The following is a 25,219-nucleotide window of genomic DNA, read 5'->3' on the forward strand; positions in this document are numbered from 1 at the left end:
CCCCGGAGCCATCTGAAGACAATCCTGTATAGGGAAGTGGTTTTTTTTTAATGTTTAATGTTTTATTATGGTTTTTTTTATATGTTGGGGTGAGCTCCCATTGTTCGGTCCCAGCCCCTGGCCACCTAGCAGTTCGAAAGCGCGTCAAGTGCAAGTAGATAAATAGGTACAGCTCCGGCGGGAAGGTAAATGGCGTTTTTGTGCACTGCTCTGGTTTGCCAGAAGCTGCTGGCCACATGACCCAGAAGCTGCCTGCGGACAAACACCACTTCCCTCAGCCTATAGACTGAGATGAGTGTGCAACTCAGAGTCGTCCGCGACTGGACCTAACGATCAGGTGTACCTTTACCTTTAAGGATGCTAAAACTCCCAGCTTTCCCTAACTTAGCTTGGGCCAAACCAGACAAGATAACACAGATGCCTGTAACTTCAGTACAAAACAAAACAAGCTAGGGAGGGGAGCCGGGAATTGCACAAATCAAAATTTAGAGCACGGTTTGTTTTAAGCATTTGTTTCTTTATTTTTTAAAGAGAGCGTCGTTTAAGATCAACTCCGGGCGGAACACCAGCGAATGGGCAGGAGGCGGTTTCAATTGAGGGCACGCAGAGATCGGCTTTTCTGAGTGGCTGCTTGTCAAATGCTGACAGAGGCAGTCCTCATGAATCACTCCGGATTGTGATCATGTGCTGCGAGCCCTCGGTGAGCCGCCAAAGAGGAAGTGCGGCTTGTTTTCTTTCTCGGAGTTCCTCTGCTGTAGGAAGATGAGAGGAGGAGGAAGAGGAGGAGGCGGCAGCCGAAGCAGGAGGCCAAGTTAGCCGGGGATGGAGGCCCTCGAGTGGAGGAGCTCCCTGGGCAACGACACCTTCCCCTCCACTCTGAGCCCCGCGGTGCCTCCCTATGTGAAGCTGGGACTGACCATTGCCTACACGGTCTTTTATTCCCTCCTGTTCGCCTTCATTTACATCCAGCTCTGGCTGGTCCTTCACTACCGGCACAAGAGGCTCAGCTACCAGACGGTCTTTCTGTTCCTCTGCCTGCTGTGGGCGTCGCTTCGGACGGTGCTCTTTTCCTTTTACTTCAGAGACTTTGTCACGGCCAATTCTCTCAGCCCTTTCGCCTTCTGGCTGCTTTACTGCTTCCCGGTGTGCCTCCAGTTTTTTACACTGACACTGATGAATCTTTACTTCACTCAGGTAAGGAAATGGCCATGTCTGGATTGTGCCAGGGTTGTTGTTGTTTGTTTGTTTTGAGGGTGGCATTCAGCTAAGTTGTATATGCAGAAATCATTCAGAAAGTCTTAGCTTTGAAATGGAAGAACATGACTAAGTTATTAATTTAAGTGGGCCTACTCTGAGTAAAAGGTAGTCGAATCCCACCAGAGCACAAAAAGAGAGTTTCTCTGTTGTCTCAGAATCTCATTGCATGAAATACCATAAGACATCCTTGTTTGGTTAGTAAACTACTTATAGTGCAACTTGTCATGATTTTTCATACGCCGAGAGCCATTTTACACAAACCTTTGTTGCACACTTGTAGCCGTCAGTAGAAGTTGTCCTTGTATTGGATATGTGGGGGATACTTTAAAAACCCAACATGAAACGCTTAGGCTAATCCTCAAATAGATACTGATAAGGAAACGAAAAGGGAGGGAGGGAAACTGCTTCCTCATGATCAAACTAAGCAGGTCATCTGATTTTTACCAACAAAACAAAGTAAGGTTTTGCAACTCACACATGTTGCCTCTTCAGCAAAACCTCTGAATCTCAGCTCTTTAATCTCACTGCCATAAAGATGGGCCAATTTTAATAAAGTAGCTATCAGGAGATCCAGATCTCTCTGGCCATTTATTTTGATTGCAAGCGTTTTTTTCTGTTTTGTTTTCAGTCCTGTCAAGCGAAAACGTATGCAAAAGTATGTGCGGGAAAATTCTTCCCGAGAACTGGTGTGGCGCAAGGGTTAAGAATGGAAGCAATGAGCCTGTTCTTTTTTACCTCAGCCAGGAACTTGCTAGATGGCCTTAGGCAAACCTCTCACTGTTTTCTCAACCTCAGTTCACCTTCTTGCCTATTTTGCAGGACTGTTGTTTAGGGCTAGTGAAAGAAAATGCATGTGAAGTGAGCTTTAAATACTTGAAATGCACTAATGCTAAGCATTATTACTTAATACCATTGAGCAATTTGATCATTTGGACCAAATATTTAGTACTAAATAATATTTTACTTTCCTTTTCCTATTTGCTTTATATACAAACACAAGCAGGTAATATAACAATACCAGCCTTTTAAAGAAGCTGGGCAGAGCAGTTGCAATATTTTATTTAAAATGCCATACAATGAGAAGTTTCTACAGGCGTTGAAATCTCAACTCATTTGGGAACTCGTTGAATGGCTTGTGCAGTGTTCCTTTGCATGTTCCTTTGCTTGGAACAAAACCCCACTGACTTCAGCAGAGCTTATTTCCAACATATGTGCAAAGGATCAAAACTTTATATTATATGTTATGTATAATATAATGTAACATTATTTATCTTTTAATTGCAGTTATTTATACACCTTCTTCCAGGATGCAAATCCTCCCAAAGCAGATTATAAGTAACATAAAATTACATTTTTGAAAAACAGAATAAGCCTGCAAGTCTTTTGTTAAATGCAGATGAGATATTATACTGATGGACTTAAAGAAGTGGCACACAAAAGCTAAAATACTGTTGCACACCACCCCAATCTCTGAGCAGTACAAGTTTCCAGGGGTTCCAAGTGTTTATCAATGGTTTGTGTTTCCTTTAGGAATGAAGCACAGTAGAGACTGTGGTGTATAACACATATATACAACCTGAGCCTATGATGGAGGGGTTCACAACATTAACACCCTGAAAGGGTATTGTTTCTGCCATAGCCGCAGCCTTGGATTCCAGCAGAAATCAGGCATGGCTCTTTCTCCAGCTTGTTGCTTTTCTTCTGCAACACTCTACCATCAACTCTGCCTTTGCCTGTTGAGGGAGGGGCTCCCACCCATTTGCAGTCTGAACCCCTTAATCTCCCATCAGCTCACCAGGAAGCTAGCTTTGCTATCTCCAGAATTTAGACTGCTTGATTAGCTTTTAACACTTGCTAGATGCAGGAATCTGAGGGGTCTGGCCTACAGCTTAGCACCCCAGTACCATAACAATAAATTTGTGGCAGGTTTCGCTTGTACAGAAAAACCCCCCAATAATACTAATAAGAGTTGAGAAAACAAGTCAACCTTTGAAGGAGAACTACATAAAAGAATTGCAAGATCCATGATAATAAATCACACAGGCTGCAATCCTGTGCACACACTTACTTGAAAGTAATCTACACTGAATACAATAGGGGTTGATTCTGAGGAAACAATACCCTACTTGAGTGGATGCTTCAGAATCTATACAGGAGGTGGCAAGTTTGGCTTGTAATTCAGCATGTTGTCAAAGGGTGCCCTGTTAAAAATCACACCTACGTTGTCACAGAAGACAAGCAAGGGCAAGTGTGGAAAGGGAGGAGAAGAGATCACTCTGTCAAGAGGCAACTTTCATCCAAATAAAAATAAGAAAGGCTTCAGATTGGTTATGCCTCACCATGCATAACACCCAGCCTCTTGGGTGTGAAGGAAAGTTACTGAATACTAGCAAAAAATATAACTTTGTAGTTGGACATGTTGTAAAGAGAAAGCCCATAATATTAATTAGGATGGCTGAGCAGGAGAAATACATTAGGTAATCGGTTGAAATTATGCCAGTAAACTTAACATGTACAAAGCATGGGCAAAACAAGAAGTTGTCTTGGACCTCATAGTACAGCTTTTTGGGGGGCTACAACTCCCATCAAGGCTGGCTGGGGCTGATGGCAAATGTCCACAGCAGGTGGAGGGCACCAGGTTGGCATGTTAGCAGCATGCCCTTATTCCCTTATGGGGTATACAAGAGCCCTTATAGAGTCCTTTGTAGGTTCTCCATCAGTAGGAGAAAATAACAGAGGCCAACCAGAGAATATTGGGAAGCAAAGCAGCTAGTAAGCCTGATCTTTATTGAACTGTTGCAACAGGGTGCTCCCCTCACAGGCAGGAGAAAGGAGGAGGACCCAGAACAAAGGTGTGCCTGCCCTTATATAGACATTTTGAAATTCCCTGCCCTGGAGATCAAGACCACCCCTCCATACATCATACATACATCACAGAAGGGGTGTAGCCCAAGAAGACTACCAAGACTACCCCCCCCAAAAATACATCATAGAAAAGGCGGTCTACAGCAGAAATTTGAATGTTGTTGTTTTTCCTGTCTGCCAGGTTATCTGATAATGCCTTATCTGATTGCCTTTCCTGGTAGTCTGGCCATTTCTTTGAGATGGTAATTACTTAATTCCTGAGACAATGGGAAGGTTCTCTCACCCCCTCCTTGCAGAGAAACATTTGGTCAGTTTGGGAGTCAAAATGATTTCAGGACTATCTTCCTGTACTGTTTCAGACATGTGGTTTATATATTTATGTGCGTGTTTGCTTGGTACATTTATGAACATTTATTATATATAAATAAGACCTTAATTTATTTATTTTACATAACCATTACTTAAGCCATCCAAGAAGAATTTTACCATAAATCCCTATTAATGTGGGATTTGTTAGAATATTTATAGTGCTTACAGAGTTATTCACCATTGTGCTTACGGGAATGTAAGAATAACAACCATCTGATTAAAGGATATTGCTTCACAAGCTATAAAAAAAATCATTCTGAACACATATGATTACGTAAGTGTGCAGTTTGTTAAGGGCATTGAGAGTTATTACGAGACCCCTGTGTCCCTTCCAGAGCAACAGTTCCCAGAATGGTTTAACAGGAAACCCTGAGAGAGGACTAAGGCTCTCCTAACAATCACAGATAGTGGGAAGGACCAAAGTCAGAGTTGAGAGTTAGCAGTGAGGTGGACCAGAAGCAAGCAGAGAAAGAGAGCCAGGCCTGATTTCTGCTGCAATCCAAGGCTGTGGCTATGGGAGAAATAATAGCCTTTTGGGGTGTTAATGCTGTGGACCCCTCCATCATAGGCTCAGCTTATATATATGTGTAAATGAACCATATATCACAAAGTATCTACTGTGCTTCATTCCCAAAAGGAAACATGAACTCTGTGTGAGTGCTTGGAGCCCCTGGAATCTTGCAACATTCAGAGGTTGGGGTGGCGTGCAACACTGGTGTCAAAAGTTGGGATACGTATTCGGGGTTGATGCTCCAGCAGCAAATCTAGCAACAGGTGGAGCAGCAGAGCCAGCAGCTTGAGCAAATTATCCAACAGCAAGACCAGAATGGGGTAGCAGCAAGCAGAGTGGGTGAGAAGGCTCTGTGGAAAGGAAAGTGTGATTCCATGCGAGGTGAGGGCCCTACTAGATGAGACTCTACATGGGGTTGAAAGTGACCCAGGAGCCCAGCTGCAAGGCACACAGATGGAGGGGGTGGCTGAAGAGATTCAGAGTGTGGATGGGCAGGACTGTAAGCAGCCAATAGCTGGGGGAAGAACGGGTGCAGCAGGAGGAATTGGAGGTGTTCCCACGAGAGGTGGTAGGCTCTCCTTCCCTGGAGGTTTTAAAGCAGAGGTTGAAGGTACACCTGTTATGTATGATCTAGCTGACATTCCAGCATTGCAGGGGGATAGACTAGATGACCTTCTGGGTACCTTCCAACTTTATGATTCTATAAAGACACCACAGTCTCCACTGTGCCTCATTTCCAAAAGGAAACACAGACCCTGGAATCTTGCACTGCTCAGAGATCAGGGTGGCATGCAACAGTAATATGCCAACAAAACAAAAAGTTGTAAGATGAATTCATCATACCAGTTAAGGATTAAAAGTAATAACTATTTTGGTTTTACTTTACTTGTAGGTCCACAAGCTGGGAAACACTGCTCTAGTGCAAATCCTTCAGAGTCCCTTCTTGCATACTTTTCAGGGTGGAACCAGCTGTTTTCCAAATGTGTGTCTTTGTTGGTAGGGAGGGTTTGGAACTTTCTGTCCTTCTCATTTTTCCTTGCAACCCCAGCCTCCATGACTCCCCCTCCCCAAATAATTATATTTATAGTTTTGGAACCATTGGGCTGGGGTAAGAGCTTCGTGGGTGCTGGGGGTGGGGAGAGAAAAGCTGGAAGAGATGAACACTCACTCCTGCCTGCCACTTCTCTCCTGTAAACTCCCTGTTTCACCCCCATATTAGGCTTACAAATGGAATGGAACTCCATTTTTGCTGCGTAATATGCCTTTCCACTCTGAGTCAGAGTGCTTCAGCAAGTCACTCGCATACAAAACACAGGATTTATTCTCAAAGGAAACAGTTATCTTGATCCATTGGGTGATATTCACTGCATAATACATCTTTCTAATTGAGAACAAAATTGCATAACCCGTCTAAGGATTTTATCCTTAAATATAAGATGAAGGAGCAAAGACACTTGTTATTTTCAGTATGGGGCATTTGACTCATCCCCCCATGGGTTCATTTTGGTCTACTAGCCTAAAGAAATTGTCTGTCTGTCTGTCTGTCTGTCTCACACACAAAGAGAGGAGAGAGAGAGAGAGAGAGAGAGAGAGAGAGAGAGAATTTGTTCTGCTCTCTGGTTAACCTGTCTTTGTGATATCCAGAATTGCCACAACTAGGCCTGATTTAAATATTATACACCTGGACAGAAAGCACTTGCCACATGGTGCAGCACATGCCCGGCAATTCATTTTAATCCGATCCTCCTTGCCCATTACACATGCACAGAAGGGATCTGAAGTGTAGGCAGGTCCTATGCTGCCATGCTAATGGGACAGAGCCCAGTTTAAATGCAATGCTGGGTGCATGCAATAATGCTTGAGTTACATTCTTCCTGTTCACCCAGTGTACATTTTATTGGGTCTTAGATATGCAATAAAGGGTACCCTAACTGGAGCAGTGTCCTAAAGGCTGCTGATTTCGAAGTGAATTGTTTTTGTTTCCTGCTCAGCGTTTAGTCTCTTTCAGCTTGGCTAGTGATCCTGAGATTTCTCTGTCTTCTTTTGTCATGTGTAGCTTGTCCTCTTAGCTCTCAAAATGTATTTGCTGTCATGCTGTCAGGCTGTGTTTTACACATAGTTAATATGGAATGTGGCTGTTACTCAGCACAAAGGGTGCTTTCATATATATGGTTACAGGTAGGTAGCCGTGTTGGTCTGGATCGAAGTAAAATAAAAAAATTCCTTCAGTAGCACCTTAAAGACCAACTAAGTTTTTATTTTGGTATGAGCTTTCGTGTGCATGCACACTTCTTCAGATACAGTGAAATGGAAGTTCCCTTCAGATACAGGGAAACTTCCAGGGAAATGGAAGTTCCCTTCAGATACAGGGAAATTCCCTTCAGATACAGGGAAACTTCCATTTCACTGTATCTGAAGAAGTGTGCATGCACACGAAAGCTCATACCAAAATAAAAACTTAGTTGGTCTTTAAGGTGCTACTGAAGGAATTTTTTTCATATATATGAAATATGAATGGCCTTTGTAGCTCCCTCACATGCAGATGCCACTGGAAAGTCGATGCAGAAGCAAAAGTGGAAGAGAGGCATTTGTAATGCAAATGAACATTCTGGTCTATGTAGTTTTTACATTTGGATCATACATCATTTATGTTAAGCCTTGTGTATCAAAACACCCTTTTGAAAGGAAAGATTGAAGCTATAAGGGGATTAATGGTTCCCACCCATGAATAATTCTCCAATTCATTTTGGAAGGAATATGAAACAAGATACAATCCTGGATATCTTGTCACTTACTATCTGTATTATTTGGATATAAAGTGACCAGTTTGTTTAACTTGTGTTTTGTACATTCTGTATTGTATACACCTTTTCTTGCACATGTTTACACTCACTGATCACTTTCATTTTATTGTCACTTGTGTTCTTGTGACATAGGTATGTGAAGTGTTGTTTCCACATCCTGATTAGTTCAGTGTTCTTCACAGGGGAAAAGAAAATAACGTTGAATAAAGTAAACAAGCACTCTGTGCATTCTTATCACTTGTGTTTACCACACTTGGAATTATGGTGATTCCATCAGGGTAATCACATCTTTGACTTTTCAACGCTTATCCTCAAAGAGAAGTTAGCAAAGGCATTTCAAAGACATGCCAAGAAATAATATATAAGAATGTGAATATACCATGGCCAACACATATTTGATGCTGAAAAGACTCGTTGTTAAGATGTAATCTACCTGAAAATCTTTACAACTTTAAACAATTTGATTGTTTGTGCCAGCTATATTTAAGCTACTTTATGGGATTGCAAACCCTGCATTTCATTTTGGTGCGAAGAAACTGAAGGCTAGTTTGCTGCCCTAGGATATGGTGGAGGGTGCTATCCTGTCACCAGTGTTTTAAAATCAGATTCAGCTGTCAGCCTGTTCAGCTTTTATATGTGGAATAGAGAAACCACCACCTTGTCTTTCACATCAGGCTTGCGCCATCCTGGGGTAACCATGGGCCACCCACTATCTCTCAGCCTGGCCTACCTCACAGGGATCAAATAGGGGAAAGACACCCTTTGTGTTTTGGAGCCTAAGCAAATAGCATATTGTGTATCTACACAAGATGGGGCAATTATAAGCATCAATGCCCATTGTTTGGTGTTCACATCACCATACGAGTGCAAGAGAAGACATACGTGCTTTTTCCAAGTATTTGCTTATTCTACTTCAGGGGTCAGCAAACCTTTTCAGCAGGGGGCCGGTCCACTGTCCCTCAGACCTTGTGGGGGGCTGGACTATATTTTGAAAAAAAATATGAACGAATTCCTATGCCCCACAAATAACCCAGAGATGCATTTTAAATAAAAGGACACGTTCTACTCATGTAAAAACATGCTGATTCCCGGACCGTCCACGGGCCGGATTTAGAAGGCGATTGGGCCACATCCAGCCCCCGGGCCTTAATTTGGGGACCCCTGTTCTACTTCCTGCCTCCCGGTTTAACATTGGAGAGCCGCGCTCTTTTTGCTTAGGCTTGGACTGTATTGAGATTAGCTGTGAGCACCACATTTTTACAAGGATGAAAACAAAATGGAGATGAATTAGAGGATAGTAATGAATATGAGTAACAAGTTTGGAACATATTAGCAAGTTTGAAGCATGTGCGAAAGGTTAAGTGGAAGTGGCACAGAATAGATCAGAAAAAAATGGGGAATGTGCCAGTTCTCAGGTCTTTATGCATCCATGTCTTTAAACAGACTTTCTAGGGAGTAAGCCCCAGTACATAAGCTGGGACTTGCTTCTGACTTGCATAGAACTGCACTGTTAAAGGCTTCTATTTCAAACAGCGGAAGGGAACCCATGACCTTCTAGATCAGCGTTTCTCAACCACTGTTCCCCGGCACACTACTGTGCCGCGAGACGCTGGCTGGTGTGCCGTGACATGAGAAGGGCGATTTTGCAGCATCGTGGTCCCCTTTCGCTCTAGCTGCAGGAAGCCGGCCAGAGCCTCCCCTTTTTTTTTGCAAATAAATTTTGGGAGGGAGACCGAGGGAAAGCTGCCCGCTTCTCTCTCACGCCGCTTTACGGCTGCTGAAACCCCCCCCCCCGAGAGAGAGCAGCGCCGCCGTACAGCGCCCAGGCTCCCTCCTCTCCCAAGGTAAAGGGATCCGCCGCCGAGAGTGGGAGGGGGGAGAGGGGGCGGGGGGAAGGAGGAGCGCAGGCGAGAGCTGGTGGGAAGAAAAGTTGGCCAAGTCGCGGCAAGGTGAGGCAGGCGCGTGGGGGCGTGCGCGCAGGTAGCGGCTCGCGAACTGCGAGGCGCCAACCCGGCAGCAGAGAGCTAGAGCGCGCGAGGAGGGAGCGCACGCAGGCGCCACCGCCGCCGCTCTTCCAGCCCATCTGCCATTCTCCCAACACTAAGCGCTCCCCTCTCCCCCCCTTTCTTTTTATCCCACACCCCCATCTTTGCCTCGCTTTCTCCCGCCCTGCCCGTGGCCGCAATGAGCTTGACCCGCCGGAAAGCAATATTTGGCAAGTGTTTCTTACAGTCATAATTATAATATAGGGCGGCAAAGAGTTAATTTTTTAAACTTTTTTAATGGTGGTGTGCCTCGTGATTTTTTTCACGGAACAAGTGTGCCGTGGCCCAAAAAAGGTTGAGAAACACTGTTCTAGATAATCTGCTAGACTGCAGCTCCCATAATCTCTTATCATTGGACTATGGTGGCTGGGACTGATGAGAGCTGGGATCCAACAATATCTGGAGGTACCCCACCCCTGGTTTATATTATATTAAGTGTTTTTTTCCTACTAGGCTACTCAGGGATGTTCACACATTACAGTAGAAGAGGATAGATATGCACTATAAAGTTCCAATACAGTTGTTTGACTCCCGTCCCCATCAGTCCTAACCATTGCCTGATGGATACCACATTGGCTACTCCTGCTGTTATGTATTTAGTAGGTACCTACTTTAACACCGACTCCACTACTTTCCACCATGTGTCCACTTGGTGTGGAGACAGGCTAAGGGGAACCACAGTGATCTGAGCTGCTTCTTCATTTCTGCAGTTTACACAAAGTTAGCAAAAAGGACGTTTAGTCATTTCACTTGTTACAGTGCAAAAGTGGGTACATGCTAAATATATAACAGGCACTTGCTTTTTCTACTTTTATGTGTAAAACAGCCTAGAAGAAGGACAATAAGCAACTGGGTTTCAGCCAAGCAGGCTGAAATGGCTCATCAGGAAATACCTATGTACTGTAAAAGCAGTTGAGCAATGGGAAATCAACTTACTTGGGATGTGACAGAGGGCTCATCCATACCATCATTTAATGTGTCAAGTAAGCTTCATGTGCTTCCATTAATTCTTTGTTGTCCATATGACATTCTGCTCTTTGTTCTCCTTTTTGGAGGACCTCTGGTATTGGAAAATCCAGACAAAGGGACTGGAAAGTGTGAGAGAGCAGTGATTTGGAAAACAAGACAATAGAGATACAGTAAGCTTAGTATCCACATTAAACGACAGTGTTCTCAGTCCCACAGCCCAGCAAACTTCAATGAATAAGCCAAGCCTGCTCAGCAAAGGCCCATCTCTATTAAAGGGACAAGAGAGTGCTAACAATATTTGAACCTTGAATTTGTGTAAGTATAATATGCACTTTCATTTTTATTCCAGGTGATTTTCAAAGCTAAATCAAAATACTCACCAGAACTACTTAAATACAGGTAAGAAACACCTTTCTTGTAATGAATAAAAGGAAAAGCAACCGTTCATTGCTGGCTGGGCCATATTGTAATACCCCTCCGTAGGAACTGTATTCACCTACTGAAAGAAGCAATAATTACATTGCAACATTTTCTTGAGAATTTTATTGATTCTGAGGCACACTTTAGTCTGTTTATTGTTGACATTCATCTGTCTCTGGGGATGAAGTTAAACCACTAGAGAATCACAGTGCCTGTTGTGGCTCCAGAGACTGGTATCTTTTAACTGCTATCTCCTGCACCAAAGTAGCACAAGCCTGGGCAGTGTGTATGGGGGGCCTGGGCTGCCCAGATGACAAGACCTCCATCTCGGCCTCACTGATGTGGTCCAAAGGAAAGCAGAGCAATACATTTGGCACCAGCTTAGCAGAAGGAGTTGCTGGGAGGAGGTGTGCAAGATGCCATTCCACCATCTCAGGGACACCACTCCTGAATTGTGTAGGGTTTATTTCTTAGCCTTCTCTTCTCCCAAAGGGATCCTGCAACGCAGCAGGTAACACTTTAGCCTACCGTGCTTTGAAATAAGTGTTGTGGTTTTATTTATGCCCAGTATGTGCAAGCAACAGCAATGAAAATGAGAGGACTGGAGTTAAATCTTGAAGGCCCTGAAATGCCCACATAAGGAATTTTTAGGCTACCACGAGCCTTGCCTCAGAATCAGGATGTCTTGCTTTTCCATGTCATGCCAGTTTTTTCACCCTGTGCCAGGATTCATTAGGGAGGATCCTAGTAGAAGCTGAGAGCCTGAGGAGAGCTTTTACACATAACACCTGGTCATATGCAGTTATTAAGACTCAAGAAAGACAGGAGAGAACCAAGAAGTTGCTTGCATTGAAGCTGCAGTTAATGCCCTCCAAGTTTACCTCTCCAAGTGCACAACCCCCTTGAAGGTGGGGTAGGGTACCTGTAGCCCTTCATTTGTTGTTGGACTACAATGCATGCATGTAGCAAAATAGATATGTGTGCATTTATCAGCATTTGTTAAACATACATTACATAGGTATGAAACATGAAAGGTGTAAAGTGTTTTCCAACTTGAAAATATCCACGGGTAGAGGTTGCCTTGACTTTCCTTCATGAGAGGCAACTGCGGTTCTATTTCTCTGAGCAAACATGGTAAAGTAAGAAAACCTTCCATTTCCATATTTGGCAGGATGTTTTTAATTCCATGGCTTAAGCATGTTGTTTGGATGTGTTCACAAACATGTGATGTGTTGTTGTACTTTGTCTCTCCCTGCCAGAGTTTTGAAAGTGTGCTGTGTTTAATCAGATTTCCATGGAACAAGTTCACAGGCTGTGGTTACTGTGCAACCATTTAACTACTTACTTTCCGAAGTACAAATGCTGCAGTCTGTGTGGGATCAGTTTCAGCAGGCATCCCCAAACTTTGGCCCTCCAGATGTTTTGGACTACAATTCCCATCTTCCCCGACCACTGGTCCTGTTAGCTAGGGATCATGGGAGTTGTAGGCCAAAACATCTGGAGGGCTGCAGTTTGGGGATGCCGGAGTTTCAGCAAGGGATCCCACTTTTTTAGTACATTTAAAACGGATTGCTGTTTTTATTTCTATATCTCGCCTTCTAACGAGTGCAAGGTGGCATAGGTAGGTCTCCCCACCACCAAGTTTATCTTCACAGCAACCCTGTGAGGTAGGTTGGGCTGAGAGTGAGTGATAGGCTTGCAATTCATGAGCTTCATGGTTGAGTGGAGCTTTAAAGCCTGGTCTCCTGGGTCCTAGTCCAACACACTAACCAGGGGTGGACTTTGTTAATATGGCACCCTGAGCGAGGTCAAAATTTGGTGCGCCCTCCTCCGAATATTTCTTATTTTCAAATAGATAGATCGATAGATCGATAGATAACTACTACTACTACTATGTGCCCCCTTGGCTCAGCACCCTATGTGGGAAAACTCTCTGCAACACCCTAAATTTGGCACTGCTATAACCACTACACCACACTGGCTCTGTAGGGTGTTGGACTGGATTGCCTTCAAGGTAACTTCCCACTCCAAAAACCTTTGCTTCTCTGTGGGAAATTTGAATCTGTTGTGTTCAAGTGACATTTATAAATGGCAATAATGGTATCCGAAGAAGTGTGTATGCACACGAAAGCTCATACCAATGACAAACTTAGTTGGTCTCTAAGGTGCTACTGGAAGGAATTTTTTTATTTTGTTTTGGCAATAATGTTGCTTGCTAAATACTATTTCTGTACCAAACGTCATTGTGCAGAAACTTTAATAATGGCTGATCATGTACTCCACACATGGCAGCATTTGCAGTGGGAAGTGAGCAGGCACCTGGCAGAGTTGGTGGGCGAATGGCAGTGAGATGTTGAACACAAGAGTCCTGTGTGTTGCATGGCCTGTGCTGCTAGCCTGCTGTCCTCAAGTAAAATGGGGAACTTGTTCCCATCACCAATGTTGCAGTGGGATTCCACTGCCACTTAGGTTGGCTTCTGTACATGGAATTGTGTGTTTTGGCGAGGGGTGGGCAATTGTCTCCTTTGCCTCAGGCAGCAAAATGTATTAAACCAAGTTGTATACACACCTTTAAAGCACATTTGCCTCCTCAAATAATTCTGAGTATTGTAGCTTGTTAAGGGTTGCTGAGAATTGTGAGGGATAAGCTACAGTGCCCAGAATTACCGGTATTTGTGAGAAAGAGTGTGCTTCAAAGGTATGGTGTGTGCCTTAAGCTAAGGAACTGTTTTGTCATGGAGAAACAATGAAGAGTTTCATAGCACCTTAAAGACTAGTAAATTTATTTATGGCATAGCTTTCAGGTCTCCAGTTCCCTTCATCAGACGTGGCAAGTTTTATCTTGAGTTACAGGGGTATACATGGGGGGGGGGGGGGTTGAGAAGAGGAGAGTTGCAGACTGTAATATCAGAAGGGAATTAATTGTTGAAAAAAGGAGCTTCAAAGGAAGAAGGAGCTTCAAAGGAAGATTGCATCATGAAACCACTGAATTACAATGAATCTACCAAGAGATTCATTGCTATCACTTGTGGCCTGAATCTATTCAAAGGCTTTAAAAAAAGAAAATCACACAGCATGAATTAATTAGTTTATCAATGCCAGGATGTCTGTGTTTTTAACAACAATTACTTTGTCACTGGTAGCTGTTATAACGTAACTATCACCACTTGTACTTTTTGCATTTAATTTCCTTCTGACCTCAATGTTTGCAATCCCCATCCCACCAAGCCATGTGCCTATACAGTATTCCTATAATTCGGGATAAAATTTCATGCATCTGATGAAGTAGACTAGTCCACAAAAGCTTGTGCCATTTATACTGTTATGTACAGCCCAATCTCTGAGCAGAGAGAGATTTTAAGGGTGCCAGCTCATCCTTTGAATTGGGTTTCCTTGGAATGAAGATCATTGGAGACTATTGTGTCTTTTATTTACACACACATGTAGACGTAGCATAAGATGGGAGAGCTCACAGCCTTAACTCGCCAACAGATCTTCAAACAGTGAAGTCTCTGTGTTTCCAGCTCCAAAGGTGACTAGAACAGACTGGGTCCTGGCCTACTCTTCAACTACGCCCAGGATGATATTGCCACCTGCCAAGTGAGGGTGGGAGGCTTGTTCCTTTCTTTTGGAAACATCATTACCTAGTCATTTCTATGGCAGCACACCTGTATTTGGCTAACTCTTTTTAGTCAAGCAAAAAAGATGCTTAACAGACTTGCCTGTGGCCATTAACAAAGAAACTGGTTTGACCACTTCTACAGAATCCCATCTTACAGATATAGAACCACAGGCTTAGTGACCCAAATATTATTTTTTATTATCTCTGTCCTGCCCCTCTCAAAAAACCTAGGGCAGCAAACATCAAAAAGTTAAAACTATGCAATTTAAACTAAAATACAATTATTATTTTTTAAAATGAAAAACCATCTAAAAACATGTAAATCCATTTAGAACATACTTGCCAGTTACTAATTTCAAGCTTGCTATGGGCAGTTTTACTCAGCTATCAAATGCCTGGGTAAACAGGAATGTATTTAAGTATACATTCAGTATAGGGTGGTATACTAAACAAACAAACAAACAAAACAAAACAAAATAACCCCTGAAAGTCAATGAGAGAGATGCACCTTTCTCACCTTACAAGGGACAGCATTGTATAAATGAGGAACCACCACTGAGGGGACCCTGTCCCAGATGCCATCCATACCGGCACCATCCCAATCCTATAAAAGGACATTTGTTAGGTGCCTTAAACTCTTCATTGCTTATGTGCAACACAGCTACTCCTCTAGAAATTGTAGTGAAGGGTATATATTCTTGGATAACCTTGTGCATTTTATTAACACTTGCTAAAAAGGTAATCATTTAAAAAGCAATTGTTTCCTTCTCCCCATTTAGGTTGCCTCTTTATCTCGTGTCATTTATTGTCAGTCTACTTTTCCTGCTGGTGAATCTCACGTGTGCCGTACTTGTGAGAATAGAGAATTCAGAAAGGAAGATCATTGTATTGATCCGGGTTGCTATAAACGACTCATTGTTTGTGCTATGTGCCATCTCACTCTCCATTTGTCTCTACAAGATTTCCAAGATGTCCTTAGCAAATATTTACTTGGAATCCAAGGTAAAGTACAGCTTCAGACATTTGTACAACTTCTGGGGGAATTGTATCTTTGTGTGGAAAAGTGAGTGTATGTTGAAGAACAAGGCCCCATACATTTAAAGCAGTATCATATCACTTCAAAAGACATGGCTTTCCCTAAGGAAGTTTCTCTAGTTCTGTCCCCTCGGTATGTGACTCATGAGAGAAGAAGGTGGCCCACCCACTTCCCAACCCCCCATTAAGTCAATATGAATGTATGTTCATTTTATTAGCTTTAGGCTGTAGTCCTTTGCACACATACCAGGGAGTAAGTGCCATTGAATGCAGGGAGCCTTATTTCTCTCTGATGCCACTCCCCTCATTGCCTAATGGTGGAAGGTAGCTACTTGCTTTCCCTTGTACGACAGCGGAATTATTAGACTCAGAAACATTGTCCTTAAGTGCTTATGTTTTTACCTCAATTCTTGCCCTTTCCCCCATCAGTTGGGAAAAGTGATGGGGATTCAGAAAAACAAAATTCATAATATAATTCTTCTCGGTTCATTGCAGTAGCAAAGGTTATGGGCAAACACCTTTGCTGTCTCCCTTCCTTCTCTTCCCCTCTCTTCTTTCAATGTTCCCACATGTCTCTTTTTATTCAGATGTTGGCCTACCATCCCATGGGTATTTAATAGTCTGATGATCATACCTTCTTTCTTTCCTGATCAAGATTCACCAAGACTCATATTTGGGGACTTTTAGAAAAATGTCTCTTGTTCCGCGAGACAGGCTGACTTCCTGTTCTATGTTGGTGCTTGTCCTTCATTCCAATTTAGATTCCTGTGGTCATTTGGTTATTTTAAAGAATTTTATATAATTATTTAATGTGCTTAAAGGTAAAGGGACCCCTGACCATTAGGTCCAGTCGTGACCAACTCTGGGATTGTGGCGCTCATCTCGCATTATTGGCCGAGGGAGCTGGCGTACAGCTTCCAGGTCATGTGGCCAGCATGACAAAGCCGCTTCTGGCGAACCAGAGCAGAACACGGAAATGCCGTTTACCTTCCTGCTGTAGCGGTACTTGCACTTTGACGTGCTTTTGAACTGCTAGGTTGGCAGGAGCTGGGACCGAGCAACGGGAGCTCACCCCATCGCAGGGATTCGAACTACCGATCTTCTGATCGGCAAGCCCTAGGCTCTGTGGTTTAACCCACAGTGCCACCTGCGTCCATTTAATGTGAAAATGAATTACCTCATGAAACCATCCTGTGGTGACTTGGGCACAGCACACTCTTTTCCAATGCTTGTGCCTTTTTCTATAAGGACAAACAGTATGGTCCCAGGACATGTTTTGAGGTGCATAAGGCCTGCACCTTGCAGAAGTTAAACAAGTTTGGGTATGTTAAGTGCCTGATCAGGAGACTATCTTGGGTTCCAGGATGGAAGAAAGGCAAGATATAACTGGAAAAGAAAAAAATATGAATAATCAAAGTGAAAAACAGATTCACAGATAGTTAATTTCCTCTTCCAAAAACCTTAGCCCAGGGGTCAGTATACTTTTTCAGCAGGGGGCCGGTCCACTGTCCCTCAGACCTGGTGGGGGGCCGGATTATATTTTTTGGGGGGGGGGAATGAACTAATTCCCATGACCCACAAATAACCCAGATATGCATTTTAAATAAAAACACACATGCTACTCATGTAAAAACATCAGGCAGGCCCCAGAAATAACCCAGAGGTGCATTTTAAATAAAAGGACACATTCTACTCATATAAAAACATGCTGATTCCTGGACCGACCACGGGACGGATTTAGAAAGTGATTGGGCCCGATCCAGCCCCCGGGCCTTAGTTTGCCTACCCATGCCTTAGCCTGACTGAGTTATGGTTGGGTGGTTAAGGATAAGAAATCCATGTTTAGTGATGTTACAATGTATATCTTTTCTTTAAACAATTACTGCCACATTTAGATAGGTTCACTGTTTTATTGGATTCTATTTTGCATATATATTATGTGTCAGCACTCCTGTATAAATAATTCAGAGCGGCACTGCAGCTGGTTGAACGAATCCACCACCATACTCAAATGTCCTGGTATCACGTCAATGCATTTCAGCACAAAAAGTAACAAATCAGGGATTTTGAGTCATAGCACCACAAGTGGTAAATCTGTCGGATATTTGGAATATACAGGGTTCGCTCTTGCACACATGCAATTTGTAAAGTGATATTTTGGGTATTACTTCAGCAGAAGCACAACAGAGCAATGATCCTTTTTTGCAGGATTTTTGTTTGGTTTTATTCCTTCAATCATGACACAGAAATCTACAGCAGTCAATGAACTGGCTGAACGGGAACCTAACACATACACCTTTCCTCCATGGGGCTTAGGGCTGGGTTCATGAATGAGGGCTACACCCTTCCCAACAACATTGTGAGTGAGGTAGGTAAGGCTGTGCATGTCTATCTAGGCCACGGCTGTCCAGAGAGCTTCATGAGCTGAACGAGGACTCAAATCCAAATCTATATAAGATCTTGGGAAGCATGCGTGTTTATTATGTTAGAGAAACTGGAGTGTAAAAGGCCACATAAAACTGCTCTGTCTCAGTTGGTTAATTTGGAGAAATACCGTACTGAAAACGCCAGCTATATAGTTCCATTTTTAGACTTGGTTGTAATAGGATGGGAAGTTTCTTTCAGCTTGTTCCTCCCTGACTACCATAGCAACAACATTTTATCTCTAATGCAAAGATGTACATAGCAATGATTTCCTCTTTTAAGTGTCGTCTGCTGTGTGTAAACTGTCCCACCACAGCTTCCGTGGTCCTTTTTCCTACACTTCTTGATTTCAGTTCCTTTAATAATGCCACAAGCCCTTGGATCAGCAAAGTGTCATGTGCTTATTTAAATGTTCTTGGTTCAGACAGACAGCTTTTGAAAATAATGTGCTTAAATCTTGGAAATTAGACTAGATGGGAATATCTAGGGGCTTGGTGTAAAATCGCAAATAGTAGAAAGATATATAATCTTAGATCCAACCCAACATATAAACAAACAACAAAAGTTGATCTATAAGCGTGGCTGTGATCCTGTGCACATTTTCTTGGGACTGAATTCCATTGAACATGATAGGACTTCTTACTTAATAACAATGCATAGTATGGCAGTGAAATATTACGAGAACTCAGCTGCAGAATATGGGTAAGTATGAGCACTGTTCACCTGACAGTAGTAAAAGAAACTGTAGATTTAAAAAAAACAGCATCTGGGGTGGTCCTAAGTAACTTGATGTCCAGCTATGCTATTCTCCTAGAATCATGTCATTTCAGTGCTCACTTTCCAAGCCCAAATTCAAGTATACTAAGATGTGTGTTTTTAATCTCTCCTTTAGGGTTCATCCGTATGCCAGTTAACTACTGTAGGAGTGATCGTTATACTGCTTTATACATCAAGAGCCTGTTACAACCTGTTCATTTTATCGTTTTCTCAAAGCAAGAATTCTTTTGATTACGATTGGTACAATGTATCTGACCAGGCAAGTATAGTACTTTCCTGTGATATCAAGATTAAATCATTCTTGCACTGATATTTGATTGCATAAAAGGAAAACCCCATTTACCCGACATGCATTGCAATTAATAATAATTTGCCACAAAGGGTTCTGCTCAAGTCAGGCTGTGCTCGGTCTGCAAGGTAAGAACTTTTTGTGCAGAACTATATGTAAGCTTTTAGATATCAAAGTTTTTTAGCCTTTAAAAAAAAGAGAGGCTACAGAAGCTTAGCTGGAGAATTGTAGGACTCATTTATGTGCATTTTGTAGTCCAGGAATGTGATATAAGGAGGAGAGTAAGGCAGTATAACCACTTCGTCCTGCAGAAAAATAATGAACTTATCTTGAAGAAACCTACCATGTGCACCTGCCTGGTTTTGGCATGATGACTTCATAAAAAATAACCCATGGAAAAGCCTTAAGAAAGCATTCCTTTTAGGCTATAAGAAGCTCTATCTGCCAACAAGTCTTAAGTCCAATTGGGCTTTTGATTTTACAGATTTCACTGGAGCTACTCTTGTGATTAAAGCATCACAGGATGCCCAACCAAGTACTAGCAGTAGCACGGTACAAGGTTCATTTGGCTCATAGGCAGAAAAGGAAGAGCTGCACTTGCCTGCCCCTTGCAATTATTTTTTTTAATGAAACAACTGGCATGCTTTCAACTGACACATTTAATATCACATGTAGTTTAGCCCCAGTTGTGATTCATTCTGAGAAATCCAGAACCAGGTCAGTTTATCCACGAGTGACTCATGGGTATAAGCCTTCCAGAGTGACTAAGAACTAGGCCAAAATTGCACACTGTGTCTCTCATGTTATAAGTACATCCCCAAAACAGCTTGTGGAAGAGTCCATCTACTTAGTTCAGCATGTTTAAAGTGCCCACTGGTCATGGCATCCTGATTAGTGGGATCTGCTGGTCAGAAAATCCCCGTGAAACCTGCCTGCCTGGATACCTGCTGGTTCTTTGTTTATTTTAAAGGGACCCCTGATCATTAGGTCCAGTTGTGACCGACTCTGGGGTTGCGGTACTCATCTCGCGTTATTGGCCAAGGGAGCCGGCGTACAACTTCCAGGTCATGTGGCCAGCATGACAAAGCCGCTTCTGGCGAACCAGAGCAGCACACGGAATTGGTTTACCTTCCCACTGTAGCGGTACCTATTTATCTACTTGCACTTTGACGTGCTTTCGAACTGCTACTAGGTTGGCAGGAGCTGGGACAGAGCAATGGGAGCTCACCCAGTCACGGAGATTCGAACCGCCGACCTTCTGATCGGCAAGCCCTAGGCTCAGTGGTTTAACCCACAGCGCCACCCGCTGTTTATTTAGGCCAAGATAATTGTAGGTGCATCTAGACAATCTCTGGTGCCCAGAGATGTATTTTATGCAGTTGATTTTCACAAAGAGTGGTGAAAGAGTTGTATTTCTGCACACAGAAGTGTTTTCCTTATGCATTCTGCAATAGATGGAGGTTGTGTGATTGTTGCAAATGCTGAATTTAGTTGTACATCTAATACATATTTAACTTTAATTTTGCAACAGGCAGATTTGAAATGTCAGTTGGGTGATGCTGGATATGTTGTATTTGGAGTAATCCTGTTTGTATGGGAACTTCTGCCCACATCCTTAGTGGTGTTCTTCTTCCGTGTCCGAAACTCTACAAAAGATCTAGTAAGTTATATTTTCCCCGCATTTAACATATGCCCACTTCTTGGTATTCTATTTTTTTAAAAATGCCTCTCATGTCATAGCAATGTCACGTCCCTTCTGAAATCTGAGTGCACACATTTATTGAACAATACAGACAGCACCCTTTGTTTTTGCATAATTATTCTTCCGCTCAGTCCATTATGCTCTAGAGTTATTAAGGCATTTATTTCCTGATGTTATGGACTCTCAGCTTTGGGGGAAGGTGGCACAGGGTTGTTGGTTCAAAATATCTGGATTGCAAATATTTATGATAAGAATTTGCTTGCCTCATTCTTGATTTATTGTGACTCACTATGAAATCATTTACTAGGGACCCAGGTGGCGCTGTGGTTAAATTTAAGAATTCATCTTTTTTTAAAAAAAAATCCTTCCAGTAGCACCTTAGAGACCAACGAAGTTTGTCATTGGTATGAACTTTCGTATCTGAAGAAGTGTGCATGCACACGAAAGCTCATACCAATGACAAACTGGAAGGAATTGCTACTGGAAGGAATTTTTTTATTTTGTTTCAATTTCGGCAGACCAACACAGCTACCTACCTGTAACCCATTTAAAGCAGAAGTTTGCACAATGTTACAAAGGAGAAGGGCAGATCAGTGTATAGAGCTTCACTTTATTTAAACAAGATTCTTGTTTTGCATACTTGTGTTCCAAAATCTTTGTATGTAACTGATGTAGCATTTTTTTATTTTGGTATTTCCCCAGGCTGGAAAATTAGGGAAAAACATTAACATCAAAGGTTCTTTAAAAATTAAGACAAAACGGTGTGTGTGTGTGTGTGTGTGTGTGTGTCATTTTCTCATCTTCAATTAAAATCCTAAAGATTAACCATATTAAAATGCCGGCCACCTCTTCCCACCTTAAGGCTCTTACAAGATGCACCCCTTGCTTTGTTTATCATTGAGCCTAATGAAGCATTATGGAGAATTCTAAAGCTTGCATACTGTTTTGTGATACTGTGGTTGGCAAAAAGTATCTCCCAAATATGGATTTTGGAATTGGATATTCTGGAAATTAGCCACTAGAGGGGAGTAATAGCCAAATAAAATAGTGATATTCTATATATGTGTCTGGAAGTTTATATAAGCAATTACATAGCAGAGCTTTGTTAACAGGGAATTAAATGACAGTTCAAATTACAAAAATTTGACTAAGTTTGTACTTTACTTCATATCTCCTTATTTAAAGAAGATCCTCATAATTTAATTATTTTTTTCTCTCATGATACGGTACTATACGTTTCACAGTGCGAGACACTGGGTGAAAAAAGGCAGAAAGAGATGCATGTTTCCTCTCAAATCTAAGATGACAAAATAATGCCAAGCTAAGCCAGTTTCTTCATGATAACAGTGAGCCAATATAATTCTGTGGCCATTTTAGTATGCTTAAAAAAATAAATTAAAAAATGACTGGTATTGTGAGCAACCTAATAGCTGTTGACTAGAAGATAGCTCAGTTGGTAGAGAAACTGTTAATCTTGGGATTGTGCAACATTGAGCAAAAGATTCCTGCATTTCAGGCGGTTGGAATAGATGACTAGATGTGGTCTCCTCCAACCGTACAATTCTATGATTCTATTGATTTGGGCCCCTGTATTTAGTTTGGGACATTAGAGTTCAAAAAGAAATTGCCAAGATTCAATGTCAAATCAGATAACAAAAGACGAGATAATTTGGGTATGTCTCAATGTAGAATGGGTGGCTTGTTAAATCAGAGTATAAATTAGAACAGATAAGCCAGATCATTTGCTTCCTAATGATACTCTCATATGCTTTGGAAACTTTGCAGGACTTAACTTATTGTCTGTTCCTGTTCACTCCCATCATTTTCCTCCAAGCAAAAGGAGAAGGAACAGAGGCTATATTCAGATACGTTTACCAGAAGGCCAGCATGTAAATAAGTGCACAGAAATGTGAGACAGGATAGGAGAAGTGTGGTCAGAATTCTCTGCATTTCTCTTTCAAGACAGATGCCAAATCACAAAACTCTGCAACGGGAAATGGGTGCAATGCAAAGTAACTTCTCTTTCATCCCTAGACAAACCCAGGGATAGTACCAACGCATGCGTTCAGTCCAAGATCTTATTTCTTTGACAATCCTCGCAGATATGACAGTGATGATGATCTGGCGTGGAGTATATCACCGCACAGTATACATGGCAGGTGAGGCAAACTGATGTGATGTGAGGCCAAAGGGAATTGTGTCCAGTTGTGGCAGAATTCTAGCTTTGGTAGCTTCTGTGACTGGAGCAGATGTAATTTTCAGAATTTCCCCCTTTCACCTGCAGTCCCTCCTAGGGTCCTCCTAGAGCAGAGTGGAGGGGCACAAGGGCTTGCAGAAGGAAGTGGTAATTAGCCAGGCTAATTTAAAGAGCCTTCTGTCAGCAGAGGGACACAACTGTACAACACCCATTAATTTCAAGGGGGACCTATTGATTTCAAATGTTCTACTTGGCTGTATTATGCCCAGTATTTTGCCACAGTAACAATTTATTCTTTACAGTAATCTGCCACGCTTCTGTGACGCCTAGCTTCTATCACTCAGGTTTATGTGTGATTCCAACCTCTTTCTGTACACTCCATGGAAATTTGAGTTTCATTCCCCAATACCCCGCATTATTAAATTGTACAGGACTGGGAGACACCAGAAGAACAGGAATTACTTCCTACAATTCATTATTCTACCCAAAGCTGGGAAGACAACCAGCTAAACAGGTTATGAATGCCACAAACATGCAGATAAGTTATTGCTGGAATCTTTATGTGTCTCATCAAAATATGTTGCGTGTAAATGAAAGTTGTACTCAGATTTAGTTTCCAAGTACAATTGGGGATTGTTAGCATAGAACTCTTGATGACCTGGATTAACAGCTAAGTATAAAATTTAAGACAAGCCACAGTGTTCTGTTCTTGTATGATCCTATGCCCCTCTAGCGAATTCCTTTCCAGCTGCAGCAGGAATTCATTCCAGGAACCACAGGATTGCAGCAAACATGCCTGCACAATTCCTTGAACCAAAGGCTGTCTAGTGCCTGCTTAGAACTTGACAGAACACATGACCTGAAGTATTGTTTTTTATCGCCTATATTTTACCAAGTTAATTTCTCTTTAATTTTGTTTTCTAGTTTCTCCCCCGATTACTATGACTGGGGACATCAAATCAACAACTTTATGCCTCACATTGGATCCTTGCAGCAGGATTATACAACAGAGATAGAACGACCAAGCCCAATGTAGCACTAAACCAATGTTGATTAAAATAAATCCACATTAGTTATAAGACACAAGATACAGGGGCATAGCATGACCCATGGAAAAACATAGGAGTAAAAACAAGCTATAGGTTTACTTAGTTAAACCATACAGGTTTAACATAGTTATATTTTCACTCCAATCTGCCTTGCTTAGGATGTGATCTTGCAAAGATTTGCACATGTACTTTAATTATACATAGGAGCACTCCTACTGAAGTCACTGTGTCTCCTTTTATAATGAAGACAAAATACAGAGGTGTTATTACAAGACTGCAGCCTAAGAGAAAACATTTGTATTCTGTATTATCTATTTTTATGTTGGAAAACTACTGCTATAAATTTATAGCCCTTTTCTTATATTGTCACTGTTTATATGTACAGAAATAATTTTGTGTCTCATGTTGTAATGTATTCAGTAGGATATGATGGTGATGAGTTGTGATCATCATACAAAGTATTTTGGCAATGTTGATATAAAAATATTTTTAAAATACTCCTAGTTCCAACAAAATGTTCATTACAAAAAGTCTAATATTACTTGATGCATGTATGGAATGGATGACAAGCAAGTATTGCCAATTGTGATTAATGAGAAACTGTTAATTTCATATTCAGTTTCATGGGATCCTACCATGAGAAAAGAATAGACATAAAATAAAAAGCTTCCACGATACCTATGAGCTCAGCATTTGATAGTTCATCATTTGATATAAGCAAACAACAAATCTGTATGTAAGCTTAAGAATAAACACTGTCCAAGTCTTAATAGAAAACCAAATGTTTTATTAGTATTAATCACTGAATATAGTCCATAGTCCATTTTTTACCAGTATAAGACACCTGTCCAACATTATTATTTGTGTTTGTAATTTCCAATTGC

The 25,219-nt window shown here is 41.9% G+C and overlaps 1 protein-coding gene across 2 annotated transcripts; it reads left to right on the plus strand.

Moving 5' to 3' along the window:
- The first annotated feature begins 740 nt into the window (after nt 1-740).
- Nucleotides 741-25,019, plus strand: GPR137B (G protein-coupled receptor 137B). 2 transcript variants are annotated; one of them, XM_060272861.2, is made up of 7 exons: nt 741-1,194; nt 11,170-11,219; nt 15,642-15,864; nt 19,214-19,361; nt 20,923-21,047; nt 23,124-23,248; nt 24,211-25,019. In XM_060272861.2, the coding sequence occupies exons 1-7, from the start codon at nt 823-825 to the stop codon at nt 24,320-24,322; spliced, it is 1,155 nt and encodes a 384-aa protein (XP_060128844.2). In that variant the 5' UTR covers nt 741-822; the 3' UTR covers nt 24,323-25,019. The 2 variants fall into 2 exon arrangements, 1 of the variants encoding a protein (XP_060128844.2); XR_015949079.1 differs by having other exon boundaries at nt 744-1,194; nt 22,875-23,248.
- The last annotated feature ends 200 nt before the right edge of the window (nt 25,020-25,219 follow it).

The sequence above is a fragment of the Zootoca vivipara genome, chromosome 3 (assembly GCF_965207765.1).
Source record: "Zootoca vivipara chromosome 3, rZooViv2.hap1.1, whole genome shotgun sequence".
NCBI lineage: Eukaryota > Metazoa > Chordata > Lepidosauria > Squamata > Lacertidae > Zootoca > Zootoca vivipara.